Source organism: Microtus oregoni, unplaced genomic scaffold (assembly GCF_018167655.1).
Source record: "Microtus oregoni isolate MIOR12 unplaced genomic scaffold, Mior012 000105F_ref0000443, whole genome shotgun sequence".
NCBI lineage: Eukaryota > Metazoa > Chordata > Mammalia > Rodentia > Cricetidae > Microtus > Microtus oregoni.
The window spans coordinates 1,419,289-1,432,877 of record NW_024544720.1 but is presented as its reverse complement, the minus strand read 5'-3'; the positions used below and the strand labels follow the sequence as shown (position 1 = coordinate 1,432,877).

At 38.0% G+C, this 13,589-nt stretch overlaps 1 protein-coding gene across 1 annotated transcript in view; it reads right to left on the bottom strand.

The window, feature by feature from the left end:
• The window catches only part of LOC121443395 (DNA excision repair protein ERCC-6-like 2), an 83,429-nt gene that overhangs the window by 46,392 nt on the left and 23,448 nt on the right, over positions 1-13,589 (bottom strand). Inside the window, exons 8-12 of the mRNA XM_041645151.1 lie at positions 12,611-12,724; positions 11,714-11,833; positions 7,575-7,646; positions 6,841-6,986; positions 3,705-3,800 (exon numbers count right to left, since the gene is read on the bottom strand). Of these exons, the coding sequence (XP_041501085.1) occupies positions 3,705-3,800; positions 6,841-6,986; positions 7,575-7,646; positions 11,714-11,833; positions 12,611-12,724 (548 nt within the window). The remainder of the gene's footprint in view (positions 1-3,704; positions 3,801-6,840; positions 6,987-7,574; positions 7,647-11,713; positions 11,834-12,610; positions 12,725-13,589) is intronic.

Here is a 13,589-nt window from a genome sequence, read left to right as displayed (position 1 = left end):
TTTCCAGATAATTGTGAATATTTGAGTTTTTCCTTCTACTGCAAATGAAAAATAAAATACTAAACAATTTAAGTATTTTTAAACATGTTAAGGCTTTTTTGCAGGTTAGAATATGGGCTATTCTAGAGAATGTTGTATGTGTATTTGAGAGAAACACACTTTGTTGATGCTTTGTTGGAAGAAGCATCTGTCACGTCTGATTTGTCTCCAATGTTGTTCAAGTGTTCTCTTTACGTCTGCTGTGAAGTTCTCTAACTGGAGCTGGAGGGGTTGGAAGTCAATGTTTGTTATACTTCTGTTTGTAACTGTTATAACTTGCTGGCATACTGACTTTTAAAAATCATTTCACAATGTCCCTCTTTTATTCTTATAACAGGTTTTACTTAAAAGTCTATTTTTTATTCTATTAACACAATACTTCTGCTCTTTTTTGGTTAATATTTTCATGAAATATCTTTTTCCAGCCTTTCATTTCCAGCTTACACATATCCTTGAATCCACACCGAGACTTAGAGAAACCATGCAGTCAGATACTCCTATCCTCCCCCATATTCCTTTTTAATCTATTCTGAGATCTATGTCTTTTGATCCGGGAGGTGAATCTGCCTATGGCCAAACAAAAAAACAAAGGAGGTCTTGCTTTTGCTAGTTTGTTGAGATAGGGCCTTTCCCTAGCTGTTCTGAACTCACTACGTAGACCAGGCTGGCCTCAAATTCACAGAAATCTGTCTGCCTTAGCCTCCAGAGTATTAGGATTAAATACTTGTACCACTATGCTCAGCTGCCTTTGCTGTGTTTAACTGTTTTGTCAGATTTCCTCCACTATTGATTTTCCTTTGTGGTTTTTTTTGTTTTGTTTTGAGACAGGGTTTCTTTGTAGCTTTGGAGCATGTCCTGGAACTAGCTCTTGTATTCCTTTGTATTTTTAACTGATCTTTTTTTCAGTGATACACTGATTCCTTTCCTCTCTGTTGTTTCTATATATATAAGACACATATACATAAATAAAATATATAAAAACATATATTACAAATGTACAGATGGATTCATAAGCATTTTATGCATTTTCCTTTTGAATCCTATTGAAAACAAACATTTAAATTCTATTGATATTTGTACTTGTCCATGGATTTACTTAAACTGATGGACTTTCATAAAGCTTTCAGTTACTGTCTGCTGTCTTTTCATTTCCACTTTATACATATTTACTACTTTAAACACACCAGCACACTGCTTTCTGGCTGCCAGGTCTATGCTGAGACAATCACTGATGAGCCTGTGGAGATCAGTTCCACATATCCTACATTTTATCCTACCACTTTTAGGATTTTGGCTTTGTTTTTATCTACTGACAGCCTGAAAAAGTTTTGGTACAAGTCTCTTTGGGATCATCTCAACATGGAATTTTTTCTTTCCTTTATTTTCCTTCAAACTCAGGAAAATTTTCAATTATTATTCCTTTTTTTTCCTCTGCTGAGAATTCCATAATGTGCAAATAGGTCTATTTGATGAGAAGGAAGGAGAAAAGAGAAGAAAAGTAAAGGAAAATATGTCTCTTTGGTGAGATTTATTTTTCCTTCTTTTTAAAAGATTCTTTCTCAGGCTTAGTATCTTAAAGTACTATGACTCCATGCTCACAGGTTCTTTTACTTCATCCTGTTTAAGTCAGGGTTGAGTCTAATGAAGCTTTTAATTCTAGAACTGAATGGCAGGTTCAGAATATTTGTACTTTTGTTCTCATAATGTTTATTTCTGCTGATATTCTTTCTCATTTTGCCCACCAGTATTTTCTAGAATTCTCTGTGTATTTTTTCAGTTTTTAGAGAATTTAAGATGGTTACTCTAAAGTCTGTCTTGTATGTTCACTGTCTATCTTTAAGGAAAGTGTCTGGAGACTGGTTTTGCTATTACTTTGAATAGATCGTATGTTCCTGTATATAACTTCAGAAGCAGACTGTGTGGAGGATGAGGGCTAGTCACCTGTGCTTTCAAACAGTAGTGAAGGATCACCCATGACTCGCTCTTATAATTGTTGCCCTTAATTTTTTCTAGTATTTAAAAATATCATTGTTAAAATTTTTGAGAACTGATCAGGATATTGTTTCCTGAAAGCAAAGAAAAATTCTGAGAGTTCCTTCTTCTTGAATAATCCTGACACTTCTCTAAAATTACATGGAGTTTCAATTCTTACCTACTGATATTTTTATATCATCCTTTAGTATTTAGGAGAATTTTTCCTTTATAATTGTATGAAGCCTCTTGGCCACACTGTCAATAAGTTTTAGCACCAACAATTACATAGAACCTTCTTCGGCCATGTCAGTCAGTCTGAGCACTGCTCTTGGCCTACAGCAGTACACTCCTGAGCTCTCGGGTGTCAGGGTGCTTTTAATCTTGTCTTACACACTAATGAGTCAGTCACTGATCACAACCACAAGACAAAGTAGTTTTCTTTCTCATAAGGTCATAGCTATAGTCACAGACAAAAAGTCTGACCTGCAGAGATGAAGCTGATTCCCATTTATGGTTAACTTGATTTTTCTTTTGGGTTTTGTTTTTATAAATCCTCTTATTTCTTACTCTGGGGTATTTTAGTCCTCTTTATCTTCAGAATTAGAAATATAACAAAGATATAGATTTCATCTCCCTCTTGGCCATTATTTGCACTAAGTGTTTGGCAGCCCTTCAAAATTAACAAATGTTCTTCAGATATATTGTTAATTCCCTCCCATCCTTCAGTCTTCTATTTTTATTTCTGGAACAAACAGATGATTTTTTTTGGTGTGTGGGGGGGTGCTTTCCTCTCTCTGTACTCATATTCTACATCTATTTGACTGCACTTTGATTTAAAATGCACATCCTTTAGACCACATCGCTCTCTCTACTTTATTATTCAGATCTGCTGATGAGTTTGATCTCAGCAAAAGCTGTAATTTCTAATAACATTTCTTGCTCACTACATACGTATCCTTCTTACTGAGCTGTATTATTTTTGCCTCACCCTTATTTTAGTTCCTTCAATGCCTGTTTTTCCCTGTGGCCCTTTTCTCTCATGCTGCTACTTTTATGAAAATGTCTCATAATTCTTAATTTCTCTTTTGTAATTAAAATAAAAAGGCACGTGAATTAAAGTGGAAAGATGGTCTAGTTCCCTGTGTAGGCAATAGGTTTATTCAATTACTTCTCGTATTGTGTACTATGAAGACCTGGGATTCTTGTCTGGCTCCACTTAGTGACCTAAATCTCAGTTTTCTACCTGTGAAACCATCCTTTAAGGAACTCACCATAGACCATGCCTGTGTATGAAGTACACAGAGGAAGCTGCCTCAGTCTCCTGTCGCTCTATGAGGTCGCAAGAGCAACACCCTTGTCTGCTTCCACACCCTACGAGCTGTCTGTCACTCAGGCTGACAGTTTTCTCTCTGCTAAGTCTCTCTTTGGAGTTTCCGCAGAAGTTCTGGACCAGCAACGAACTGTCCTAGTTTCCGTTGGTATTATGGTCTTATTCACATGAGCAGGATTTGGAGGTAGAAAACAAATGGCTATGAGCAGCCGGCCATTTGAATTTAGAGGTTTGGGGTCGTATTTTAATACAATTTTTTTCAAGGTACCTACCTTTTCTAACTATAAGCAATCTCTAAAGTCCCAGAGTGGTTTTAAATGACAAGCACTCACAGGTCATTTACATTTTGTCAGTATAATACCTGTCAATGGCTTGAAGATCATTGGCGGGATTCCAAGTTGGATCAAATAATATAACAACATTGGCACCAACAAAATTGAGACCTAGTCCACCAGCCCTGTAAAGAAAAGGAAACAACACATTAAAAAGCATAAACCACTGAGAGGGATGGCAGTGCACACTGTAATCTCGGCACTCAGGAGGCAGAAGCAGGAATCAAAAGTTCCAGGTCAGTTTAGCTCTAACATAAGGACAGGCCTATAAGATGAGAATGAATACACCAACGTTGATTCCCAGGAATTCCTGGACAGTGTTGGTGTCCTAGGGTCGGTACCATTGGACTCTTTGCTCAGAACTGGGCACTGCGTCCTTCTCTGCCTTGTCCCAGCTGGAGCTGCTCCTGAGATTCCAGAGAGACTTGAACCTGGGGACAAAGGTGGGAAAGGGAAAGAGTTTTGGAAAAAGAGACAACAATACAGCCGGGCGTTGGTGGCGCATGCCTTTAATCCCAGCACTCAGGAGGCAGAGGCAGGCGGATCTCTGTGAGTTCAAGGCCAGCCTGGTCTACAAGAGCTAGCTCCAGGACAGGAACCAAAAGCTACGGAGAAACCCTGTCTCAAAAAATCAAAAAAAAAAAAAAAAAAAAAAAGACAACAATACAATCCCAGCATGGAGAAGCTGAGGTAAACGCGGGGAGACTCAAATGCACAGCAAGGAGAGGTCATATGTGCGTTTGCGCACACTGCATGTCTAATATGTGCATCTGAGCACACTGCATGTCTAATATGTGCATCTGAGCACACTGCATGTCTAATAACTGCTCTAAAAGCTAATCTGTGGATACTAAGCTAGTTAGCGTTTCAGGAGTTAAAAACAGTGAGATCCCAATAGAACATCCCCACCTAGGTCTGAAAAAGCATGGGATAAATCCGGACTAGCTGAACATAGCGGACAATGAGGAATACTGAGAATTCAAGAACAATTGCAGTGGGTTTTTGATCCTACTGCACGTACTGGCTTTGTGGGAGCCTAGGCAGTTTGGATGCTCACCTTACGAGACCTGGATAGAGGTGGGCAGTCCTTGGGCTTCCCACAGGTCAGGGAACCCTGATTGATCTTGGAGCAGATGAGGGAGGGGGACTTGATCGGGGGAGGGGGAGGGAAATGGGAAGCGGTTGTGGGGACGAGGCAGAAATCCTTAATAAATAAATAAATTTAAAAAAAAATAAAAAAAACAAAAACAAAAACAAACAAACAAAAAAAAAAACAGTGATAGCCCCAACAAAGTAAAAGACAAGAGTTAACAGATACAGATGGGGGCAAAGGTCAAAGAAGGAGTGGCTTATGCAGAGAATTACTTTTTGAACTCAGTCACACAGAACTTCTGCCTTGGTCAGGACATTAATAAAAGACACAGGGAAACCACACAAGTGGAGGACAACTGGTCTCCAAAGAAGTTCCACCAGGAAATCAAAATAAAAAACTATAAAATATGTGAAGAAATCATGTAGCAGAAGCAAGAGCCTGAGGAAACAGCCTGATGATTAGCAACCCCAAGTACAAAACTGAATACGGTAAAAAAACAACTAATAAAAAGATTTTAGGGGCTGGGTGTACTGGTGCATGCTTTTAACCTCAGTATGTGGGAGGCAGAAGCAGGTTCAAGATCAACCTGGTTCACATCAGGCCAGACGGGGCTACAGAATGAGACCCCAGTCTTAAAAAAAAAAAATTAGGATCAGCAAGATAGATCATAAGCCTTGCCTAACCACAATAAATAAATTAATTTTAAAAATAATTTCAAAAATTTTAATAATGTGATAAAGAATTAAAAGACTAAAAAACACAGGGAACAAAATGCAAATAAAATGATAAGATGGGTTTGTAAAGCTCTAATAGGATTCCTAAAAATAAACATTTTTCTTCAGACACTAGGAATGCAGTGCATTGGGTACGTAGGGACTGTTCAGTTACAGTGAGACCAGAGCTGTCAGCTGTTTTCAGAAAACAACCTCTGTTCAGTGTCACAGAATTTAAGAAAGGAAGGCAGGATTTACATCACTATGTACTGCTTTCAATGTAAGGACTTAGGTGAGGGATGTTCGATATCATCCACAGCAAATGAGTTCAAAGCTTCTCCCCTATTCTCAGCTGCAAGAATCCAGTCACCCCACAGCAGCTTGACTCTGCATCTCAGTACTCAGCTTGAGTTCCACATGTGCGATTCACATTTGATTTCTAAAGGTTCTCTGATATGGGTTCCCCTCTGCATGCTGTGAATACCACTGCTGCTTTAGACCAGTGGTTAAACACAGTAAAGCCAGGCGGGAAATACAAGCAGAGATGTAGAGAGGAAGTAGGTGGAGTCGGTGAAAAGCCATGTAGCTGCCTGCAGGAGACAGATGCACCACAACCTTGCTGGTAAGCCACAGCGAAATGGCAATACACAGATTAGTAGAATGGGTTAATTTAAGATGTAAGAGCTGGCCAGAAATACACTTAACCTATTAGCCAAACGGTATTGCAATTAATACAGATTTCTGAGATTATTTTGGTCCTGGGCAGCTGGGAACAAACAAGCGGCCTCCCGCTACAGTTCTCTATTTTCAAAAACAGTGAGAAAAGCCTAAAAAGTCTCACACAGAATGCCAAAGTATTTATTATGCCCTCAAATATCTTCCTTGGGTATTTCTACTGGCTGAAATCTTTCTCAGAAGAACACATTTTCCTTACAAGGTTCTAATTAGAGATTCACTAAGTAGGTGCAAGAACAAATCTATTCCTTATAAAATCTCAGGAGCAGCTCCAGCTGGGACAAGGCGGAGAAGGATGCAGTGCCCAGTTCTGAGCAAAGAGTCCAATGGTACTGACCCTAGGGCACCAACACTGTCCAGGAATTCCTGGGAATCAACGTTGGTGTATTCATTCTCATCTTATAGGCCTGTCCTTACTCGGGGAGTTCCAGAATGATAAGTAAATAAAAGATTAGGTAAAACTCAAGATACTGCTATTCCAGTTACAAATGATAGAGTTTTTACTGCTTCTTAAAGTCAAATAAAATAGAGTAACATACACCTATTTGGTAAAAATTAATCCCAAAACAGTTAAAAAAAAAAACAACCATATAGAAATCAATCTATGCAGTTTTGTTTTCTTACATCGTGGAGACAAGACAAATGTTCACGTCTTGTGTACTGTTGAACTCTTTCACAATCTTGAGTCTTTCCTCTGATTTTGTGCTTCCATCAAGTCTCCGGTAGTCAAGGCCAGAAGCCATACAGTACTGCTGCAGCACGTCCAGCAGCTGAAGGGGAGCAGGGGAAGCATCAAGTTTTCTTTCAGTCACAGGCTTTGTCCAGCCACTGAGGCTGCATCTGGTGAGCACTGACCATTGGGCTCACCATTCCTTCTAACTAATGAGCAATAGATAAAGGGGTCCTGGGTGTAACTCTGTGTGAGAATGATTTCCTATGCTAGGCCCAGGCTCTAGTTCATTCCAGCACCAAAAAAATAAATACTTTCTCACTTTTAACCCATGTATTTCTTTCCATTATTCTGAAATAGGCTATCTTTTCTTTTAATAAGTCTTTCTTAAAAATCATCAGTCAAATAATGTAAACATTTATTTATGTCATTTTGCAAACTTTAAAATATCCTAAATATTTAAAAAAACACCAACAGAAAATACAACTTTACTTTGAGTGTGACAGGATGGTGGCATCCCTATCTAATTTCCACACACAACTGAGTGTGCTGGGAAGGTCTGAGTTGCTTCCCTCACCACAATTTGCTCTGGGGATGAAGAGGACGTAACAGTAATCTGCTACTTCCTTGTGCTTAGTGCCTGGAGACCCCAGGTCCACCAAGCAAGAACAGTCTGGATGGAACTCACCTTGGTGGAAAAGGAGAAGAGAAGAACCTTATCTCTGCTTTTCCTAAAATGGTTTAAAAGCTGCTGGAGAACCTGGGAAGGAACATAGGGCATCAGTGGACCAGTACCAATCACAACCACACTTTTCACATCCAGACAGCCCTGAAGAGTTCCCGAAAGTGCTTTACACAACACTAACCTCAGTCATCTTTGCTAACTTATCTATTCCAAGTTAACAAATGTAACTTTATCACATCAAATGCTATTCCTCATCCTGCTGTCAGAAAGAAGGTAAAGTTCCCAAAGCCTATTTCATCTCATCTGGTTTTAATACAAAGAAGCATTTTAGATGAGGGATTTAATTTAATTTCTAGAATACAATTTTATATCTACACTATGTTAAGAAACTGAATTAGCAAATCATACCTTTTAGCAAATAAATGGCTTTCTAGACAAACAAAACACAATGTTCTCAGTTGCATCTAGGTAGGTTCTGAAAGACCTGATGTTTATTCTTAGATACGCACCTGCACCTTACTTTCTCCCGTTTGTTTATTTACAGTAAAACCCGACTTCCAGGTTGGATTTGACCTCACAGTGCTAATAACCTGCCCTCATACTCAGGTCTTTTGGAGGGGAAGCAAAAGCCCAAAGATACACAGAAGAAGAGGCTATTTTCAAGCAGACATCCTCATAACTGGGAAAACAGAACACAACGAAAAAGCAATCCACAGAGGGAAGAGGACTTTTCTCTACCAAGTTTTACTGAACTACAAAAGAAACAATGCTATTTATTTGATGATAAATATCTAAAGAAAAAATATACTCAATATAGCACCTTTTAATAGTTTATCTAGTAAGGACTTGTTCTAAATTTGAGCTGTACCCTCCATCCTTGAAAAAAAAACATGCTACAGAGGTTGCCTTTTTAAATCTACTCAGATGGTGAATAAAAATGCTACAACTAGGGAAATATTATTTTAATATCTGACAACATATAAAGTTTTATTTGCATTTAGTTTATTTTTAAATGAAATAACTGAGTTTATGAAGGACATGCATTTTAATTTTATATAAGATTAATACTTTTAACTGATACACATTACAGAAGTTTACAAAACTGAGTATAAATGTGAAAAGCTCCCACATACCACTCCTCACCTCTCTTTTTGCAATACTTGGGATTAATCCATGGCCTTGTGCATGCTAGGCTTCTACGTCTGAGTTATATATCCCCGTAATACCTCCTATTAACGTCTATGTAAAGCTAATATTATTAAAATATGATTATCATTCACGGGGTATCTATGCAACTAAGAATACTGACTCATACTGTTAACAGAAGTCCAGCCTGCATTAGTGTTCACTCACCTTGTTTCTAGTTTTGAATTCTGATGAATATATCATGACAACATCATATAAAACAGTGTTACTGTTTAAAAGTCCCTGGTGTTTTACCTATATACCTTTCTTCCCCCTGATCTTTTTGCTATCTCTGGAGTGCTTCCATTTCCAGAAGGTCATACAGATGGAATCACACAGCATTTAGTCTTTTCCAGACTGGGTTCTTCAATTAACAATGTATATTTAAGAGTTCTCCAAGGTTTCACCGTGTAGCCCTGCCTGGCCTGGAATTGGCTACGTAGACCACACTGTCCTTGAACTTAACAAGATCCACCTGCCTCTGCCTCTGCCTCTGCCTCTGCCTCTGCAGCCAGAGTGAAGGGATTAAAAGCAAGCACCTCCATGTCTCACTTAATTTTTATTGTTAAAACTATGCCATTTTATGGCTACATCACAGTTTATCCATTTGCCTTTTGAAGAACATCTTGACTGTTTCCAAGCTTTGAAAATTATGAATAAATTTAGGTGGGGTTCTTGTGCAGGCATAAGTTTAAACTTAGTAAAATTCACTACATCTAACTCTTAGATAAATAACAGGAAATGTGACTAATGGGTAATAAGGTATGAATGTTTCATTCTCATATTTTAAATCTCAAACACATTTTAAATGCTATGCATTTACAATTATCAAAAGTAAAAGCTTTGCCAAAAGTCATCAGACTATTTTCCAGACAGACCAACTCACTCTGTAGCTTCACCTGTGATGGAAGAGGAGCAGAAGCACCTGGTGCTCCAGTGGTCTGGACTTGCTACTGTAACAGGCATACACTGGTTCCTTCCTTTTATTTTTTTCAGTTATATAGCCGTGGGCAGCATCTTCCCTTGAGCTTGCTCGCCATCTGACCTTCTTTTTGTACTAAATTATCTGTTCAGATCTTCCGCCCACTTTTAAGCTAGATTACCTACTTTCTACTACTGAGTTTGAAGATTCTCTGTATATTTTGGATACCAATCCTTCATCATCTTGTAAAGACATTCTGGTCTGCAGCTTGTCCTTTTATTCCCTTGGAAGATGCTAATGTATTCAACCGGAAATATTCTGAACAGAAATCTATTCATGTCACTGGACATGGATGGCTTCTGATCTGTTGTCATTTGAGGTATTTAAAAGTAAAAGCAGAAATAAGTAATGAGAAGAGAATTTTTCTTCTCCTGACTGCAGGTCTTATTAGGCTAATTTAAAGAAAAACAACTCACTAAATGAATAACCATAAATTAAGGGTTTTTACCAAAAATTCAAAAATGGCAGTACTACGAATATATGTTGACACTTTAATAATACAGATCTTTACTTAGCTTCCATAAAACAATCTACCTATGAATTTGAGAGTATTCAAAGTAAATACATTTTTGGATATAAGTTTCTTGAATTATTCAGACTGGCCTAGAAGGATGAACGAGGTGTCTTTCAGTCACAGAACACTGATCTGGGCTCCCTAGACTTTCTAGCTCTCTTAGTAAGTGGGTCTGTGGTATTTCTCCAAGGGATAGACAAAAAATTCAACATGTCTGAATTCACAATTGAAGTTTTTAACCTCACAGCAATAATTCTATGATAAGCCTATAGGCTATAAATTACCAAACAGATGTCAAAGGTAATGCTGATAATTACATGATAAGAAACAAACAGCCCTGCGGTATACATCTCCAGCTTATTACTGTAAAGATCCGTTTGACTAGCAATCAATCAGAAGTTGCAAATCAGCTGTTCTCCATAGAAACCAAGATGCCTATCCAGTTTTCAATAACCAAAATAAAAATAAAAATGAAATCTAATCATTATCTTAACTACACACTATAATTTCTAAAAATAAAACTCTAAATGAATCTGGCTCTTATAGTTTGAAATTTTAAAATACACAAATAAAATGGATAAAAAGAGATTGTTATAATTTAATTATTTCTTTGAATAAATCATAATATTCTCATGAATACAAATTAATTTAATTTTTAAAATAAATTTTTAATGTAATCCTCTTAACTACTTCTATTTTTACCTATTTTGTTTCACTAAAATTCTAGGTTCTAAGCAACTAAATCACATTGAGCTTATCTAGAATAACAGCTAAAAGCACTTCTAGATAAGACACTAATTGACTAATTTGAATTACTTCCTTTTTATTCCCTTTGCCAAAAGAAATAAATATCTTACCATCTTATAAATTGTAGTATAAGGCTGAGAATTGTTCTATAAAAATCTGTGAGCCCATAAATGAGGGATTCTTGATAGTTATTGAGGGGTCAAGCAAACTTGGCTTCTTGCAGAAGGCAGTCACACTACGATGACAGGTAATGTCCAGAAACCTAAGCTTCCGTAGGTCTTCCTATGGCTTCCTTTCCACACCCCTTTAGTGATGCAGTACCAAGAACAACACGGCCATAGGTCAGTTTCCCCGAGCAGAACAAAATGCTCCCTTGCAATTTTACTATCCAGGTCAACAAACAAAAATTGGAGGCAGAAAATCTAGTCTAGATATAGAGGCCTTGTCTCTGCACATATGTGTTATATGTGCATACATCATTTTAAGTGCTCTTAAGCCCAATAGATTAGTAAGGAAAAATCTGAAGTAATTTGATCAACTGCCACTGAGAACTCATTGTGTGCACAGATCTATGTGCACAGCTTACAATCTCCCTCACTTCTCAGGGCTTGGGATCTGTCCTGACTCGCTGGTGTCCTTGCTGTACCACTGCATAAATCAAACTTTTCTGTGCAGCATTCCTGGTTGAAAGCAAACTGAAGGAAGAGCACGTACCTTCATTTTCCCACTATACTTAGGGTCAGAAAGTGTTTCAAAGGCTGCATCTTTGCTTTTCTGCACAAAATCTGGGAATCTGGAAAATACCTGATCACATATCCTCTTGATAAGTGTTTCCTGAGAGAAGGAAGAAGAAATTTCAATACATATTTAAACCTGCAAAAAATAAAACTTTGTAAAAAGACAAATGTAATCTGCCTTCTGAATTCGAGGCCAGCCTAGTTTACAGAGCTAGTTCTAGGTCAGGCTCCAAAGCTACAGCGAAACCCTGTCTCGAAAAACCAAAACCAAACCAAACCAAACCAAACAAAGCCAAGAGTATTTAGCAAAGATAATGTGAAGGAGAACTCCGGAAAGAAGCTGCAGAGACTGATCAACTGATCAGTGCTGCAATACTGTGGACAGATGGAAATGTTGCAGCTTCAGAAGTTAACGGACGAAGCTTTAGTCCCACTCTCTGACAGCCACTCCTTGCCTACCTCTATGTCAGAACTAACGTTCTGTGGCTAACAGATAAAGAATTTGGGATCTTAGTTTCTAACAATCCATAAGCTAAAAATGTTATCAGAATAGCATACTGAGCCTATAAAAATAGTTTTGCCATCTTGTTGTACCCATCTCTCTGATATGCCCACTAGTATAAAACTTGCCTCAATTTGTGACTTTCTTTCTTCAGTAAACTATAAAACTCCATAAAACCACTTCCATGTTAAAATATGGAATTTGGGATAATCTAAATCCTTCTTCCTAGGCTCTGGTCACTGAAATAGCTCCAGAATAAAGTATCCTTTACTTCCTTTAAGATGAGAGCTATGTTTTTTTTGTGTTAACAACACTGTAGAGTATGAGTTTTATACCAACAGCAACACAGAAAAATGTAAAGTCAACCCCCACCTGATGTTTGGAGGTACTGGCGGTCTGCAGCAGAGCGACATGGTTTGCTACTTTCTGTAGCACAGTCAGGTAACTAAGACACAGCGATCTCACTTTGTCACCTTGTGAATTAGTCTGTAACCAAAAGAACAGAAAACACAAATAAGAAAAGCATTAACAACATGGCTATATAGCTAATTATAAAACACAACACTAATACTTATTTCTAATTATCTAAGACAGTGAAGGCAACTGCTTGGAAGAATATCCATGAAGCAGGGACCTAGAATCACTCTTCATGAATCATAAGATAGCAATGAGTATTTAATAAAGGGGAACCTCCATTCTGGAATGGAACAGTGACAGAAAGGCTACACTAGGAGGGTCTGGTATCAGCACTATGACGTAGTTACCATGTTCTAAAGAATACTTTACTCTCTGCTTACGTCTAGCCCAGCAGAACTGAAGATACTCTGAAGAGACACTTGTTTCTCAATTGGACTACTGATGTGGGATGCCCTTCTGTATGCTGTGAATATGTTCTATTACCACTGGTTAATAAAGAAGCTAATTTGGCCAACAGCCAGGCAGAATAGAGCTAGGCAGGAAATCCAAGCAAAGTAGAGGTGGGGAAAGAAGGTGGAGTCAGGGAGATGCCAGTAGTGTTTAGAGAAGCAAGATGTGAGGTCACAAGCCACGACCCTTTTGGCAAAATATAGAATAATAGAAATGGGTCGATTTAAGTTAATAATAAGCCTGAGCTAATGGGTCAAACATTTTTGTAATTAATATTAAGCCTCAGAGTGGTTATTTGGGAACTGGCAGGTGGGAGAGAAACCTCCAGTTATAGACTATCAGACCACTAAAACAATGGAACCCAAGAAACTCATACTGGGAGGTTGAAAAAAACGCTAGCCATTGAGGGAACCCGACTTCCAGAAAGATTTTACACATTTCTAACTTGCAAAACCACGTTACAGACTGAAGCCCAGACATTGAT